This window comes from Otolemur garnettii, unplaced genomic scaffold, assembly GCF_000181295.1.
Source record: "Otolemur garnettii isolate 467f Iridium unplaced genomic scaffold, OtoGar3 scaffold00057, whole genome shotgun sequence".
In the NCBI taxonomy this organism is placed as follows: domain Eukaryota; kingdom Metazoa; phylum Chordata; class Mammalia; order Primates; family Galagidae; genus Otolemur; species Otolemur garnettii.
Genome location: NW_003852452.1, coordinates 2,506,007 through 2,524,619, shown reverse-complemented (window position 1 = coordinate 2,524,619; position 18,613 = coordinate 2,506,007). Strand labels below are relative to the sequence as shown.

General features: G+C 33.9%; 1 protein-coding gene across 6 annotated transcripts in view; it reads left to right on the top strand.

The window, feature by feature from the left end:
- C2CD5 (C2 calcium dependent domain containing 5) overlaps positions 1–18,613 on the top strand; it is a 92,391-nt gene that overhangs the window by 14,897 nt on the left and 58,881 nt on the right. For 5 of the 6 annotated variants that reach the window (XR_002774044.1, XM_012806789.1, XM_003792455.3 and 2 more), the window contains exons 4-9: positions 537–708; positions 3,341–3,436; positions 5,082–5,237; positions 5,913–6,111; positions 11,311–11,462; positions 16,391–16,476. Coding sequence is in view for 5 of the 6 variants with exons in the window: in XM_012806789.1 (XP_012662243.1) it covers positions 537–708; positions 3,341–3,436; positions 5,082–5,237; positions 5,913–6,111; positions 11,311–11,462; positions 16,391–16,476 (861 nt within the window). In the remaining variant the exon portion in view is untranslated. The remainder of the gene's footprint in view (positions 1–536; positions 709–3,340; positions 3,437–5,081; positions 5,238–5,912; positions 6,112–11,310; positions 11,463–16,390; positions 16,477–18,613) is intronic. The other variant, XM_023514698.1, reaches the window with a different exon arrangement.

Genomic DNA, 18,613 nt, shown 5'->3' with positions numbered 1-18,613 from the left:
TTGTTGTTTGGCAGGCCTGGGCTGGGTTCGAACCTGCCAGTTCCAGTGTATGTGGCTGGCACCCCAGCCACTGAGCTATACTAGATGGTTTTTTCTTACACATAGAGTTAGTTTTGCTTACAGTTTCATTCTCTAAAATTGCTTTTAGAAGTTATGGTGTCATTGTGCTTATTAGCATTCTTACTCTGTAGAAAATATATGAACTCTCTTATGGCATTACTTAAGCATTTTGTAAATGTAAAATATTGGACAATATGTAAAACTTTTTGTGTTAATCATCCTACCTTTGAGCTTGGAGGTGAACTAGGCTCTTTTTTTTCTTTAGAAAGATGACATCATGTGTAGAAAACAGTGTTAAAACTCTCTGTGTTGTGTATTAATCTCTCTACCTTTATGTTTAGAGATAAATCTATAAGGCTTTTCCCCCCAGAAATAAGCTATCCTTTTTCATTTGATATATGTATGTATATATTTTGTATGTGTATGGTCTAAGATCTTAAAACTGTGTAAGATTTAATTTTAAGGTACACTTTTAGGTGGACGATGAAGACTTGCAAGATGAACCTCTGCAGATCACCGTTCTTGACCATGATACTTACAGTGCAAATGATGCCATTGGTAAAGTGTACATTGACATTGATCCTCTACTGTACAGTGAAGCTGCAACAGTCATCTCAGGGTGGTTTCCAATTTATGACACCATACATGGTAAGGAGTAAGATTTATAAATCACAGTCTTTTAAATTTATTCTTAAAGACTTTTGGTGGTACACTTGATGGTTGTAAAGTATGTGTCTTCAAAAGGTACCGTTTAGAAAACAAGCAGTAGTGTTGCTGGTTCAGAGAGCCAGCTCAATTTATGTTCAGAATTGTTACTTCTCTGAACATAATTTGAAATAATGCCTACTAAATTTGTGCAATATAGTAAGTCAATGTATTATTTAAAAATGAGCTAGTCTTGGTCCTCTGTATGTCTAAAACACATTTTCGAAGTGCCAATACTGATTTTTTTTGCTTAAAATTTCTTCAAAGAATTTTTGTTGTCTGAAGCAGGGTTTACCAAGTATGGTCTGGGAGTACATAGGAGTCCCAGACATTCTTTTACAGATCTGTGAGTTGAGAACGCTTTCCAACTTAGACTCAAGTCATTCACTGTTGTTATTCCCACTTTATCACAAGCCTACAATGGAGTTCCCTAGAGGTTTTATGATATCAGATGGTGAACACAGAGCAGAAATGAGAATGTGTTTCATTAACTAGACATTCGTTAATGAGAGAGAATTGTAGAAGTATAACACATTGCCAGTCTTATCACTAATTTTCTGAAAGTTTAGTTATTTTTATTAAAAACATTGCTTATGTTAACATGAATGAGTTTATTATTGTAACTTTAAATGAAGTAATAAGTATGCTTTTTAAAAATCCCGTATTTTTAAAATATGGTAAATACTGATAGATAATGACCAGCTAAATAAGAACTGTTTTTGAGGTCTGCAATTATTTTTAAGATTGTCATGAGGTCCTGAGAGCAAAAAGTTTTAAGAACTACTCTCCTAAATGTGTAATGTCTCTTCAGAATGGCAGCATGGCCCATTCCGAACTGGCGTTTCTCTCCCCAGCTGTGCATCTCTCAGCCTTTTTTACTTTTTTGGCTTGGCAATTCCACTGATGGTAGCTGACTGAGGTTTATGTATATTTATTGTGAGATTATTTATATCCTAATATGTACTAATGTTTAAAATGATAAAACAAATTGAAGAGAGACATTTACTTAAAATTATGGTATATATAGACCCTAGTAAAGAGATTTACTTAAATTATGGTATATATAGTCAGGAAAAAATGGTATGTTTTCAGAAAACAACATCATAGGAAATTGCATGATTGAATGAATGCAAAGTTTAGGTTATAAAACATATGATCCAAAGTTTGTTTAGAAATAGAATTGTGTATTGCAGTATCACTGGAAAAATTGGTAGAATACATGATAAAACATTTTTTATTTCTGGATCATAATTTTATTTCCCTTTGTCCTTTTTTGCCTTTTCCTCTGTTTTCTATAATATATATGTATTTTCTTTGAAATCAAGAAATACAGTCCATTCAAATATTTATTATGTTACCAATTAAAAAAAAAGATGCTGAGGAACTAATCTGAGCTCGAATTAAAAGTGACTATATGAATGAATGCATTTTTCAAATATATTAAATATTGTTTTTAGGTGGTCTGTGATATTTATGAGCCCTTTGTTAAGAACATAATCTTTTAAAAAAATTTCAGTAGGTAAACTAGTAAGTCACTATTCCTAGAAGTTCTTCCACCATAAATATAAATTTGACATGAATTCAGGATAGTCAAATGAAAATGTTAGGAGATGTTTAGAGATAAGGGGTGGGTCATTCTTATTTGAGTATATTCTGAAAACTTACTCTTTTAGAATGTTTTAGTTAGCTTATTTTAAATTGTATACATTAAAATGAATAAAACAACGTTCTTGTTAAATCAGGTTCTTTCATTATTTAGGGTATGTATTCTGAGATCATAAAGATCTTAATTTTAATCCCGGCTTTATTAACTACTGACTCTGTGTAAATCATTTAACTTTTATTAATTAAATATTAATCTCTTCTTTTGTAAAATGAGGATGATATGACTACCGAAGTTACGTTATTGGATTGATGAGATATGTAAAGCATCTAGTGTATCATCTACCGGGGCTGGCAGATGTTCCCATCATCATCATCACCATCAATTTAAAAAAGACTCCATTCTCGTTGGTTCTGGTTCAAATAAGTGAAGACTTGAGGTGAAAACGAGAATGGTTCTTTAATGCATATGTGTTCTACTTCAGAAAATGTAATAAAAAATTATCGAGAATGAAAATACTTAGGAAATAGTTAACATTACCATTGTGATTGATAAATTACAGCTTCTCCATGACTTATGATAGGATTTTGTCCTGATAAAACCCACTTTAATTTGAAAATATCATTAAGTCAAAAACACATTTTATATACCTAATCTGCCAAACACCATGGTTTATCTTAGCTTACTCTAACCTTAGACAGTTACATTAGCCTGCAGTAGGGCCAAATTACCTAACACAAAGCCTATTTTATAATATAATAGAATGTTGACTGTTTCATAATTTATTGAATACTGTAGTAAAAGTGAAAAGCAGACTGTTTTGCCACCATGATAAAGTTGAAAAATTGTAAGTTGAGCCATTGTAAGACAGGGATTGTGTACATTTTAAAATTATTGTGATTTATGTGCTTTGTTATTTAATTACACTATTTTCTTAAGGTAGAAGCTTGATTTTTCTTTTTGAATTTATAGGTATCCGTGGGGAAATCAATGTAGTAGTCAAAGTAGACCTCTTCAATGATTTAAATCGGTTTAGGCAGTCATCGTGTGGAGTCAAATTCTTTTGCAGTAAGTAAATACATTGTGTTGTTCATTTAATAGACAATTTGATAATTGTTAAACATGGGAAATGAAATTAGTATTTCAGAAGGCTAATAGAGAAAAGATTTTATACTTTGGATTTAATGCAAAGGAGAAAATTGGTAATCTTCCACACACAATTACAGTAACTCTGAGACTATTTATCATTGAAAGAAAAGGGTATCTAAATTTTACATGTCTATAACAATTTTTGTTAGAAAAATCCAGTGATAACTTTACAGGGCAGTGAAAGATAGGAGTAGACCACTATAGCTAAGCATTACAGTAAGCTGCCGCAGATTACACAGGCTTCTATGGGTAGGGGCCCTCAGAACTCCGTGAAATGCATGAATCTGAATTGGGCAAGTCTGTTTGACTCAGAGCCAGTCTCTTAAACTAGGGATGAAAACCCCTAGGTAGTTGAGTAGCTTCAATGCATAAATGTCTCTTTTAAGAGAATAGTTTGGTATAGGTGGTCTGAGGTTTTTGTCTTTTTTTTTTTTTAAAGACAGAATCTTAATTTACCCAGGTTAGAGTGAAGACAAGCATCATCACAGCTCACAGCAACCTCAAACTCCTGGGCTCAAGTGATCCTCTTGCCCCAGCCTCCTTAGTAGCTGGGACTACAGGCGAGTCCCACTACACCCGGCTATTTTTTTTATTTCTTGTAGAGATGGGGTCTCCCTCTTGTTCAGGCTGGTGTTGAACACCTAACTTCAAGCAATCCTCCTGCCTTGGCCTCCAAAAGTGCTAGGCATACATGCATCAGCTGTCATGCCTGGCTCCCTTTTTGAATCTGACCATATCTTATTTCAATCCAATCCAATTCGACTTAAATGAGTTTTATAAACGAGTTTATTAAGTAGCATAGTGTCTATTGAACCAGTTAGCATGAGGCTGTGGGTTATTAGAAACTTCAGAGCTATCATGACTCAAGTTATATTGGAAAGGCAGTAGTGTGATTTTTGAGGCTGTCATGTGTGGCATACAGAAGTGCTTTTGCAAAGGACTTTGAATAAGATATTTCTTAATTTGTTATTTGCTTTCTAATTATGTAATTATCTAGCTAATTTTTTTTTTGAAACAGACTCTCAAGCTGTTACCCTGGCTAGAGTGCCATGGCATCATAGCTCATAGCAACCTCTTGGGCTCAGGCAATCCTCTTGCCTCAGTTTTTCTATTTTTGGTAGAGATGGGATCTCGCTTTTGCTCAGGCTGGTCTCAAACTCCTGAGCTCATGCAATCCACCTGCCTGCACTTCCCAGAGTACTAGAATTATAGGTGTGAGCCACTACATCTGGCCTTATGTAGCTAATTTTAATTTTGATTTTATAAACCTTTGTATCGAATGCTACTTAAGGTAGCCTATGGTTTTATCATTGTATTTTATAAAAATACAATTTATGTTTATAATGCTTATGTAAGAAAGATGAGAGGCCTCATGAAAGAAAATTACTGCTAAGAATAAAATGGATCTTAGAAGACTGATTAGAAGTGTTCCTATAATTACATTGAGATGATCACAGTGAAAGACACTCTATATTTAAAAGACAAGAACTTAGATGTACATTTTTTAAAAATTGAATTTTATCTTTTGAGAAACAGAAGCGTAACAGATAATTTGTTTTAACAGCAACATCTATTCCAAAGTGCTATAGAGCTGTGATAATTCATGGATTTGTAGAAGAACTTGTGGTTAATGAAGACCCAGAATATCAATGGATTGATCGAATTCGCACACCGAGGGCATCAAATGAGGCCAGACAGAGACTCATTTCTTTAATGTCAGGTATTTTAAAAAAGTAACTTTATTACTGATTGACTTAATACTTTAATTTTTTTCACTTTTCTTTGACATGCTACCAAAATTTTACAATGAAGGCTATGAATTATAAGTGAATAATTCCCTGCACCAGGAGCCATCCTCCCCCCCTACACAGACATTAACTCTTTTAACAAGTAGGAATCTGAATCAGAAGCTTGTTCCTAACTAGGTGGTAAAAGGACATTGTGTTCCTGGAATAGTGTAGTGGAAAGAGCTCTGAGCAAGGAGGTTTAGGAAGGAGCCCTGAACATCAGGAAAGCAGATTCTGATTTTCCTCCATCCAGCATTTATTTGTGTCAGAGCTAAGGCAGATCATCCATCTCTCTCTGTCTGATGCTTTCTATTCAAATGTTGTCTGTCCATAGTCCTTCCCTGAGAGCCAGTGCATAGCATAGAAGCAAAAATTGCTTGGTAAATGAATGCATGAGTGAGTGAATCTAACTTACCACGTCCATAAAATGCGAGGTGTAGTATCTTACTTCCTTGAAGGGAGGAGACTGAACCTGATAATCCTCTAGTTCCCTTTAAATTCTGAAAGTCTGACTTTTTTGAGGTTTTTTTTTTTTTAATCACTATCATAACCAGCTTTATAGTATGTAGAGATATGATGCAAAAATGAGTTTTTTTCCTTTTCTGTAGGTGAACTGCAGAGAAAGATTGGCTTGAAAGTCCTTGAAATGAGAGGCAATGCAGTTGTTGGGTACTTACAGTGTTTTGATCTGGAGGGCGAGTCTGGGTTAGTGGTACGAGCCATAGGAACAGCGTGTACTCTGGATAAATTAAGTAGCCCAGCAGCATTCCTTCCTGCATGTAATTCCCCATCTAAAGATATGAAGGAGTAAGTATGAGTCAATTAAATTGATTTTATGGAGATTTTTTTTTTTTATCTTTTACCTATGCATTTGATTGGAAATATTTTAGTAGTCTCTTTCGACATACGTTTTTTTCCCTATGGTGATTTTTCTTATCAGAAATGACTGCGAACATTTAAAACTTAAAAATATTTAGATTTTTCCTGTTTCATTTAACTGCCTTAATATGAAACTTCAATTAAGTTGTACAAAATTAAACTTTTCAGCCAGGTGTTGTGACAGGTGCCTGTAGTCCCAGCTATTTGGGAGGCTGAGATAAGAGAATTGCTTAAGCCCAAGAGTTAGAGGTTGCTGTAAGCAGTGACGCCACGGCTCTCTACCAAGGGTGACATAGTGAGACTCTGTCTCAAAAAAAAAAAAAAAACAGTAAACTTTTTCCAGATCTTTATATATTGGATAACTAAAGCACTAAATGAATGAATTTATGTGCATTATGTGGAATTTTACTTATTTTCTGTAGAATACTTGAAGCCCCCTACCTGATAATCCAATTATGTTATTATTGGCAACATAGTATAGAAAGCAAGGAAGATTGACTTTGCAGGAGTCTCAAACACAATTGTCAGAGGTAATAAAATAATAAGGTATAATTAAATAGGAAATGCTAAGGTCTGTGTAAAGCTGAAGTAGGCAAACTTTTTCAGGCCAGATGATAATATTGTAGACACTGGCCACACAGTATCTGTCTTTACAGTTAAAGGGTTTTGCAGATCTCTGATCTAAAGGAATTTAGACTTGTGCATTTTAAAAAAATTATGTGTAATCCAACTTCTGTTGTCTGGATTTGGCCTGTGTCCAAAGACCAAGATTATCAACATGGTGGTGGTTGTATGGTCAGTACAGAATGTTTGAAACAAGCTTTTTCTGTCATAGTGATTCTACACAGGGAACAAGGGACAAGAGTGAGCACACAGTAAATCAGACTTGTTCCATCCTAAATGCCATAGTACTTTGTTGAGGCCCATTGATCCAGCGGTTCTTCTGTAAATTAACAGATGATGTGGGTAAATCATTTAGTTTTTGCTAACACTACTACATAATTCTGCCATTGTAGTGTGAAAGCAGGAGTTGAACAGTATGCAAGGGATTGTGTATGGCTGTGGTCAAGTAAAACTTATTTATTTACAAAACAGATGTCAGGATGGTTTTGGCCTATAGTTTATGGTTTGCTGACTCCTGTTCTAGATTATCAAGGAGTCAGAATCCTGTACTCAGAAAACCTAGAATGTTTCCCAGTTCAGCATTAGTCAAGAGAGGTTGAATAGAAAGCAGTCATAGTCTTAAAAAAAAAAAAAAAAAGTTTTTCTATGTCTTTTTTAAAATGAGATTTTCGTCTTTGTCTTAAGCTTCTTCTTTTTATGTAGACATTTTCTCTATCCTGTTAGTTACTTGGATTAAATTTTATTCAGAAGAGAGACCAGCATTACATATTGCCAAATTTTGTTTGGAAACACATTGACAAATAATTGTGTTTTAAAAATTGTAGAATGAATCTGTTTTACATTCTGTTTTAAAATATCTCCTAGAAGGATATGAATTGCCAGCTGCTATAGGTCGAGTCTGATTGCAGAGAGAGATTTTTGAAGGAGAAAGATTTATTTTTTCTCTCTTTGCATAGTGAATTTAAGTAAGTCACTTAGTGGAAAGAGACAATACTATACCACTTATTGGTTTCTTAGAATGAGATGTAGATAGCAGGGGAATAGGTTTTGCATGTGTTCAGGAAGAGTTCCATTAATGTAATCCTTCTGGGACTGTGTACATTTTCTCCTTTTCTAATGTTTTAGCCATTTGCCTTAAATTGTCAAACATTTTTACACCATGATGAATTTAAGTTAGTTGTTAGGATTTTTTGCAAAGCATATTAGTATGGATGGCTAGTTATTTAAAAACATAAACTCTCAGTTCTTAGGCTGCTTTATTTCAACCAGCTTCATTGTATTTTGATAATGATTCAGTTGGGATGCTGTTTCATAGCTTATTTTATGATTCAGTTGATTATAGCTATTCTGCTATTTAATTATCACATAATATTATTGATTCTAGACAGGAATTTGCTAAAAGTTAGTTTAGATTACATTCTTGTCTGAATGGATTTAATATTAGGCATACCATAGGGGCGATACTGTGAGATAGCCTTTCATGCCAGGAGACTGATGGAGGTAGAACTCAAAGAGTACATGAGGGTGATGCTTCAGTGTATTTTAATTCTAATTTTATATCCAAATTTGAACATTTTACAATGTTTGTTTTATCTTATTCATTTTATTTTACTTATGTTAATGGTATTTTCCACTTTGTTTTTTCCTTTTACATTTTTAGTGTAATGCACAATATAAATACTTTTGGTGTTTTCTAGCTGAGCTCTCTTCATGCTAAAAGTGCTTTGAAGTATGATTTATTGCTTCTCTACTTTAAAAAAAAGTGCTTTCTGGCCAAGCATGGTGGTTCACACCTGTAATCCTAGCACTTTGGGAGGCCAAAGTGGAAGGATTGTTTGAGCTCCAGAGATCTATATTAGCCTGAGTAAGAGCAAGACTTGTTTCTGCTAAAAATAGGAAAACTAGCCAGGCATTATGGCAGGTGCCTGAAGTCCCAGCTTCTTAGGAGGCTGAGGCAAGAGGATGACTTGAGCCCAAGAGTTTGAGATTGCTGTGAGTTGTGACACCACAGCACTGGACTGAGAGCATCAGAGTGAGACTCTGCACTTAACCAAGGACGACAGAGTGAGACTCTGTCTCCAAAAAGAAAAAAACATGCTTTCTAAGAGACTTAAGCTATAAATTCTCCTGTGTAGAGAATAGACTCTTAGACTTTTTCAGTCTAACAATTCGTAGACTTTTCTTCATTTCAGCAGAGAAACAAAAACAAAGCCTCATTGAGTTGTTTGTATGACACTATTATAGATATCAAAGAGGTGTTTGGTATTTAGCAGTTATAATAAATATCTTTTTAATTCATGTTAGCAACAAAAGCAGAAACATTTGTCCTATTGTAAAATTGGCAGTATTTTCAGAAAATAGGCTATAGACCCTAGGAAAGACCATTATGATTAATTATGGTCTTTTATTATGATAGCTTATGTCCGAACCTTGACAAATCATGGCTGGGAGAAGGTTCTCTGGGCAGTCAATAGGATAAAAATGGAAAAGAAAAAAGATCAGCAAAGTTGGGCCGTTGGCCTGCCTTGAACTTGAATTCTAGAAAATGGGGATGTGATCATTTTTCAGAGAGGATATAATTCTCTTTCCCTCATGTAAGCAAAGTCATGGTACAGTGAATAGTTGCTAATACAAAGTTCAAGGGTTCATTTATGTCATATACCTTTTTACTCCATTTAGTGTAACCCTTTTAGAAAAGCCAGATTTCTTCTTGAAAATTTTAAAAGTCACATATAAATATACACTTAAACACTTGTGTATTTGATCTAAATATATATACAGACACACAGATGTGGTCTCTTGTAGGGTGTAAATTGATATCTTATGAAATATCAGTTCACAGTGTAGTTTGTACAATCTGTATGAGAGCCAGATATTCTTGAGAACCTCTATCTTGAGATGCTAGACAGAAACAGCTGTTAGACTTTCTTTACAGAAAAATATAAATAATTATATCAGCAATCTGTATCTCAGTTCCAAAGGTAGTATGAGAACTTTATTTTTGACTTCTCAGTTTGATGGATGTCCTCCTCATTCCCATAAATATGATACAGTAAGTTCTACTGTGGTCAAAATAGTAACAGATAATGTGAAAGTAACTTAAAACCCAAATCTCAGTCTTTTTCTTATTTAATTCCATTGACTATTCCGCTTGCTATTTTTTTTATTCACAGTCCTAATTTATTAATCTGATCCTTTAAACCTATCACTGTATCCTAACAAATTAATTTTTAGCTTTTCTTTTTACTTTTAACTTGTTTTTTTGCATGTTAGGGATTAAGGAAAAATAAGTTCTCTTCCCTAACTTAAACCTCCTTTGAAATTATTTTAACATAACTTTGCAATCTGTTGTATATATTGTTGTCTTTTCTTCCACTTTGACCACAAATTCCCTCAGGTCTCCGCTGGTTCATCCTCCAAGCCATGGATGCCGCTCGACTCACAACAGCCCAATTCACACTGCTACTGGCTCACGGCTTACTCAGAACTTCTCTGTGTCTGTTCCCACTCTCATCTATACTGGTACGAGACTGCTCAGACTCCAGAGATGGGGAGAGGCAAGCCACGGGCAGAGTGGCTACAGAGGCAGGCAGGCAGGCAGGTAGCGTAGGCAGGTACCACAAGTCTTTGCTTCCTCCTGTCTTACTCCCAGTCCAGCTGCAGTGAAGAACTTCTGTATTTAGCTGCCACAGAGGCTGTAACAATCTGGAAGTGAAAGTGTTCTTCCAGCTTCCAAAGTCTCTTCCACAGATCCTCTAAGCACCCTATCTTTCCTGTGTGGACTGTGAATTTTGAGAATTCTCTCGTATGTATTTTTGTGATTATTCCTGTATTTATTTAGAAACAAAATTGGTGATTAGATTCTGAATGAAATCGTTGCCAGAGCTTCCAATTCGCTTTTTTTTCTTCATGTATGAAACCTGTCAGAGTAGGTTCTGTTTTGCTCTGTGGAAGAGAGCTGTTGGAAAACAGGTAAGCAAGTTTTCTGCATTCAACATGATGTTTCTGGAGAGCTGTACTCATTTTCCTCTCTGCTGTGTTTTTAGCTGTGGCACTCTTGATGCTATAGGATAAGGAAACATATTTTTATTTCAAAGTTATATATGTGTGTGCAAATATGAGAACAACTACGAATATTTACACACACCCTCTCTAGTTCATTTTTTTCTTTTGTAACTTAAGAAAGCATTGTTTATTTGAAACTATTTTATCATGTACTTATTTTTATTTCTCCTTTTAATCTGTTTTACCTCTTAGTCTGTCATTTCATGCTTTTTTGCTTTTTCACTTGGCTTATTAACTGTTTCAATGCAGATAATATTCAATGCAGAGAATGATGAATGGTTAAACAGTAATTGGTTGCTTTGGCCTCATTCCCAGCTCCACACTTAAGAAATGACTGCTGGCCCTGCCCCACTCCTTTTCGGGTGTTTGGATCATGCTGCCACCTGTCAAGCCCTCTGGCACATGATTACTTAATATTTCTCCACCTTCTTCTGGCAGGATTCCCTTCAATGAAGATCCCAATCCCAATACTCACTCATCAGGACCCTCAACCCCTCTGAAAAACCAAACTTATTCCTTTTCACCTTCCAAGTCCTACAGTCGACAGTCCTCTTCTTCTGACACAGATTTGAGTTTGACACCCAAAACTGGTAAGGCGCTTCCACCCACCTTTGTTTTTTCTTTTTGAAAAATTTGTTTCTGTTTCTTATTAGCTTTCCATCCAAATCTTTCCTCCTGTTTTTGGCATTTAAGTTAAAGATAATGTGAATATTGGTCATTTGAAGTTACTGCAATTAGAATATGAAAAATTTTGCATAGTTCAGAAATTATCCTCTTTGGAGGTCTACATTTCGTTGATTTAATCTTAGTGTAGATCAACTCCAAGATGTATTTTTGTGTGTGAACATTTTTTATTTCATACTCAAATTAAGAGGAATCACATTTTAAAGCATTTGAATAGAAAATAACCCTAGTAGAATTTGATTTCTAGCAATCAAATTCCTCTGCCTATTTCTGAATGTAATTTTAAGATTTTGTTATGGAAAAAAAAAGAACCTCTGATATGGTTATATTGGAGAATGTATATCTACTTAAATACTAACTTGTTATTTAAAATGTTTGGTTTTCTTGTTATTTTCTAGGTGAGAAAATAGATTTTTATTTTACTTAGTCTTGATTTTTTCTAGATTTATTACATTTATAATTTTCTCTCTCCTATTTGTATTTTGATGAATAATCTTTGTGGGTTTTTAGGGATGTGTTTTATGATAAAAAGTTCCTTACTCAAAATAGAATTAACTTATTTAAATCATTAAATTATTATTTAAGAACAATCACAAATAAATAAAAAATTTTATAAGTTAATGGTTTCCAAATTTATGAATAGTATTTTTGTCTGGCAGTTTTCTCACCCTTTTGATTAAAACATAGTTCTTGTTTGTGTTAGTATTAACTTATCATCTTTAATAATCTTACTTTTATGTTCAAAAAAAAATTTACCAAATAAATCATTGTTTTGTGAAAACAATGAAAAGAAATTTAATTCCAAACCAGTACTACTTCTGAAGAAAGTGCATTTAAAGAAAGTCTATAGATTTCATTTCTATTTTTATAAATGTAGTCACAAAATATAAAGAAGATAATTATGCACAGCTGTTTTGTTGAAGATGCTAGCTTTATTTTATATATACATAATTATAAATAATGTCTAAAAATAATGCAGTATTTGATAGTAGTGGATACTTTAGAATGTGGCCTCTTAATCATATTTATGCTATAAATTTAGAACCATTCAAGTCACAGTGGAAACAATATTTTAAAAATAAAGAATAAGAGACTCTGGCCTGAAAATTGATGGTAATAGAAACAGGAAAGATTTAGGATGGTTTTTGAAGAATAAATTTTAAAAAATACATAGCTCCCTGTGGCTTGAGCTCTTGGACTCAGGCAGTCCTCTTTCTTCAGCCGTCTAAGAAGCTATGCCCAAAAGTGGGTGCCACAATACCTGGATATTTAAAATAGTTTTTGTAGAGATGGGGTGTCACCGTGTTGCTCAGGCTGGTCTCAGACTCCTGGCCTCAAGTGACACTCCCACTTAGGCCCTCCAAAGTACTGGGATAATAGGTGTGAATCACCATGCTCAAGTATTTTTGAGACTTTGGTCCACTGACTGTAGATTTTTATTTTTCAGTACTCTTATCTATTATTTTTCTTTACTATCCCAGAGTAAAAAACTTGAGTATTTCCTTGGTATTTCTGTTTCTTTTTCTTCAATTCACCAAAAAAGAAGATTGTCAAGCAGTCAATTAACTGAGCCAGACTTCTCTTAGCTTTCTAGTAGGCAATCAATTGCATTGTCAGTGAAAACATTTTTATTTCAACCTCTAGCTCCAACTTTTTAGTTTTTTAAAATAATTTGTAAATGAGGTATTATTTCATATTTCTATAACTCCCTCTAAATAAAATATTATTATTATTTTGGCTGGGGCTGGGTTTGAACCCACCACCTCTGGCATATGGGGCCAGCGCCCTACCCTTTTGAGCCACAGGTGCTGCCCTAAATAATTTTTATAATAATTATTCACTACCTCTGTAGCTTATGTATAGAAAATTAGTAGTTTTTAGTCTCTTGGTTTTCTCATGAGTCCTTAAATATCTTTGAATTGTCCTCAGGAGACTTCCTCAGGAGATTTAAAATGGCAAAATTATGATTGTTCTAAAAATCTCCTGAAGAGAATTCATGGAGATTTAAAATGACAAAATTATGATTGTTCTAAAAGTCTCAAACTATCATTCAGCATGTATTTCATGATTCTCTGCCTGTTAATTTACCTGTGTGCAAAGTCAATGTCTTGAGAAATAGTGGGAATAGGTTAGGTGATGATAATTGGCTTGTTATATATGGACTGGGGAAGCCAAAAATAGAATAAAGTTAATAAAACTTAGAATCTTTTTCTGTTTATAGTAAAAGCTATTGTCAGTTTTCTCATAGGTCTCTTTTAAAAAAGTTATATTTATTTCTGCAGATTCTGATTTTTACAAGGCTTTATTTTTATATATTTTTCCCAAGTACTCAACAAGTAAGAATGGAATTATGGATTGCTTTTGTTAGGCTATTGATTTGACACCAGACAAATTGTTAGTTTCTTAGTTAGGCCTTCAGGAATGTATAGTTCCTGTGATCCTGTGGTGCTCAAATCTCTATAAATGCAAATAGTATTGTGATCAGATTAAGTTATTAAAAATTTTAGAAGAAAAAGAAAAGAATATACATTTCAAAACCAGACAGATCGAAGTTAATATTTATTTAAAATTAATAGTGACATCTGTCTGCTAATCTGGTACTGTTTTTTAAGGCTATTCAGTTAAAATACTTAAAAATGTTATCTTTTAGTTAGTAACCTTTGAAGTACTATATACCTTTACCACTTTAAACAAGTGTTTTTATATTTGAGGCAACACATTTCTGGCTTTAAAAGTTTGAAAATGTGGTATGTTTTAACCTTACAAATTCTTAAGCGAAAAAGGCTGGTAATTGAAATATCTCAAAGAAGTCAATTATGAGTGATCAGAATTGCATCACATCCTAAATTTAGTGATATAAGAAATTGTAATGATTGCAGAGGTTTACAAAGATTTTGTTAGGTTTCAGGCTATACCTTTTATTTACATTGTGCTGGGTCGATGGTTTTGCTGGTGACTTTTCATTTGCCTAGTGTAATTTGTCTATACGTTTTAAAATTCATTTTTACTGTTATGTTTTGCTTCATCGTTGCTTTCCTTATCCTGCATTTTCTGGTCATCTTCTGAATCTGCATCTTTTCTCTGCTACTTTCCTCCACAGCACCTTACCCACAGAGACCTAGGATTTACCTGTTTCCCAGCTCCCCCTCTCTCTCTTGTGATTCCCTTCATCTTAAAAAGTCCTGTCTCCTCCTCTCGGAATCTAGCCTTACCCCTCATCATTCTAGCCTTGTCAGCCCAGTTCTGAGGAAAAGTGTTTCTTTCAGTGAAGAGCTGTTCCTGGCTGCTTCTGGTAGGACCACATTATGTCAGCTTTTTAATCTCTGTATTTTTCATACTAAAAAGAATTATTCAATATTTCATACAGGATGTATTTCTGTTATTTTTCTTACCAGTAGAGACTTAAGCAATTAAAATTATCATGAGGAAACAATTGAGGATGACGTGGTGGATAATTATGAGTATTCTTCTAAATTACTTTGTATATTAAAAGTTATGCCTAGGTATATAGAGCTGGACATTTCCAGTAATTGTTAGGTTCTTTATTACTAGAGTTTGTGTTTCAGATGTTTTACTAGCTTTCTGTTCATGCCAACTCCATTCATATTGGACCTCTGTCATCACGTTGCTAAACCATATTGTAACATTAGTAAATTCTTCTGTTTGAATCAGTTTAAGTCTCATTTCTTTCAGTATCTTGTTTTTTTCTGTTGCCTTAATTATCAAATTATTCTGCTATATTTTCTGATATTTTGCTTATCACTACAAATTTACATTTTATTTTGTGGCTTTTAATATGTTTCATATAAAACCTTAGTTTCATTTCTATGTTTAGTATTGTATAGTCTCTGAAAAGTAATGTTTGTTACTATAACAAAAATTAATTTTTTTTGTATTTGAAGAATAAGATGGGACTATACACATGCTAACCTTTGTTTCCTTATCCAAGAACAGCTAAAAATGTAAAAGTGAATTAGTTTCTTTTGAAGTCATTGCAGTAAATGTGACTGTATGCATCCTCAGTTTTGAAAGAGATGGGATTAGCTTAACTCTAGTCTGTAGAGCACTGGCTTCTCATCTGTCCCCTACTTTCTATTCTTGTTTGACCATAGTTGATCTATTGGTACTGTCAAAAAAATAAAATGAGGTAAAATGAAGCCTTAAAAAATACATCTAAGAGTTTGGGAAATACAATTCTTTCATCTGTAACTATGTGCATTTGTGATATGTCTATTATTATATGTCTGACTTTTAGTCTTTAAAAAAATTACTGATTTTGGCAAGTAAGTGTTGACAATTATGAAATAACTATTTATTGTGATGTTATATTTAGAAATGGGAAGTCCTCAGAAAATAGATTTGACTATATTTAAAAATTGCCTAAGTTATATGCTCTTTAGAGAATTTGAGAATATTTTAAGTGTGCACAATCAATGCTTTTCTTCCATATATTTTATTGAATATTTAATATTTCTCTTAATTTTTAGTGTATTTAAGCTATTTACATAGTAATTATTATTGTGATTTTTTATTAGAAGATTCAATTTAAAAATGGAATATTATACGTAGATTCATCACCTTAATATAATTTCTCTTAAATTTTTTACAAATTAAAACTAGCTGTGGGTCAGTAGGATTTTGACATCTTGTTTTCTAATGAAAATTTTGTGAATAGAGTAAAATAGTATGTACTTTAGTTGTTATCACAAATGCTTTAAATGTTTGGATCATTGTATCATATCTTAACTTATGGTATTTATGAAGATGAATGCAACTAAACTTTCTGTTTCTATAGTTGTTTTTCTGGTTGTTATTTATGTACTGATTTCTGTAGGCATGGGAAGTGGGAGTGCTGGAAAAGAAGGGGGGCCATTTAAAGCTCTTTTAAGACAACAGACTCAGTCAGCATTGGAACAGAGGGTAAGATTCACTAGACATTCTTTATTCTTACACTTTAATACGACTTTATTTTATGCTTCTGTATTGTTACGTATTTTAATCATTTTTGGTCACATATCTGTAATACTGTAATTTTGAAGTCTAAAATATATGTAAAGTATCAAAACAGTGTTTTTATGCATAATCACTTTCGTTAGGAATAATTCAGTAACTATTTTTGTTTTGTCCTCCAGTTTATTATAAGAAATGCTCTTTTAGGAAATACCTATTGAATGCGGAAGTTATTTTTCATTAATGTCATAATATAGGAAAGGAAATGGTAGAAATTTTTACAGAAACAATATTTTAGTAGCATTTTATTATTTAAAAATAATTCTTGAATAATAACATATTTATTTGCTGAGATTATTATCACTGGCCAATCTCTGAGGGATAAGAAATGTACAGATTCAGATTCTGTATTTCTGCATGTTAATGTAAATAATGTGGCTATTCAGTTTAATGCCGCTCCCTGTATTTTAATTATTGTAAGTTTAACATTTAGTTACATTTATTGAGTAGGAAAATGAATAGTTACTAGTTTTTGGATGATTTCTCTCTCTCTTTCTCTCTCTCTCTCTCTCTCTTTTAATAAACTTCATTGCTAAGGGAGGATCGCCTCATAGGTTCTGTAGAAGGCGGGTATGTTTCCGAACATGTGTGAGAGCCTATTTCTTGTATTGGAAGCTTTTGTAGTTTTAATCCTGGTCATTTAAGTTTTATTTAAGCTTTTAGCAAGTGTTGCTAGCTTTTTCCTTTTCATAATGCTGAGTTTTATTTTCAATTTAATAGCACTGTGAGGCTCATGTTCCTTTTTCTACTAATACAGTGCATGGTTTTGTGTGTCATGTCACTTTTTTTTAAGACACAATTCTGTAGCTTTCACTCTGTCTGACTTGGAAGCTACATGTATTTTCAGAATCTTCTTTTACATGTTCCATTCTGCACCAGGATTTGAGGGGAAAAGAGTGAAACATGGTAAACTGTATAAAACAAAGGTGGTTCTCTTATAGAGGTGGGCTCTTTTGAGAACGCTTTCTCAGATCCTGTTAATACAAATAAGAAAACAATTTTATTTTTCCAAATTTTCATTCCTGAAAGTGTCTGTGGCTGTATTGTTGGCCTTTTAGACAAGGCTGGAGAATGTAGAGCATAACTAAGCAGAGCAATGAGACTTCAGCTGGGTCCCTTCTTTGCTGTCTACCCTATCAGGCCCCAGTTACCTTTCAGCTGCTCTCATACCTCCCGGGCATACCAGCGACTGTCCCCAAAGGCCTACCTAAACGTTCCCGTCATCTGTTAAAACCCATTCATGCAAAGGACCGAAAACATGAGAGGTCAGAGTTGGAGGACATGTGCCCAGTTACTGTGTTTTAGGCCAGAATGCTCTTTATCTCTCCCTCCTCCCCATTTTAACGTTTTCTGCAGAACCCACACAGTAGGAATATGATTGTTTGTAATCTAACTACCGTTCCAGAATGTCTTAATACATCAGCAGAAAAACTTGGGTCCTGTCGAAATTTGATATAATGGGAGATTTTGGCCTGTATGTTGTACCTGTGCCCAAACTAAGAATCTTTAAAACCGTGTCACTCTCAGGGAAAAAAGTGTTAATGAAAATCGTTTTGAATTTAGTTTGGATAAAATTTATGTTTTCAAATATGCTTTTAAACGTTCTTGAAATTTTGGAGATGAATACATTTGATGTATATTACTAGATAACTTTCATGGAATTAACAGGAAAGAAATAGAGAATTATACTTGTCCTTGACAACTGAGTTTATGAGACTGCTGTTTTTTGGGGTTTTTTTTGAGACAGAGTCTCACTTTGTTGCCCGGGGTATAATAAAGTGTGGTGCTGTCACAGCTCACAGCAACCTCAAACTCTTGGGCTCAAGTGATTCTTTTGTCTCAGCCTCCCAAGTAGCTGGGATTACAGGTTGCCTGCCACTACCCTCAGCTATTTTTAGAGATGGGGTTTGGCTGTAGCTCAGACTGGTCTTCAACTCCTGAGCTCAGGCAGTCCTCACCTCAGCCGCCCAGGGTGCTAGGATTACAGGCGTGAGCCACCGCGCTGGCCTGAGACTGCCTCTTGACTACTTCTTTATCCTGTGTACAT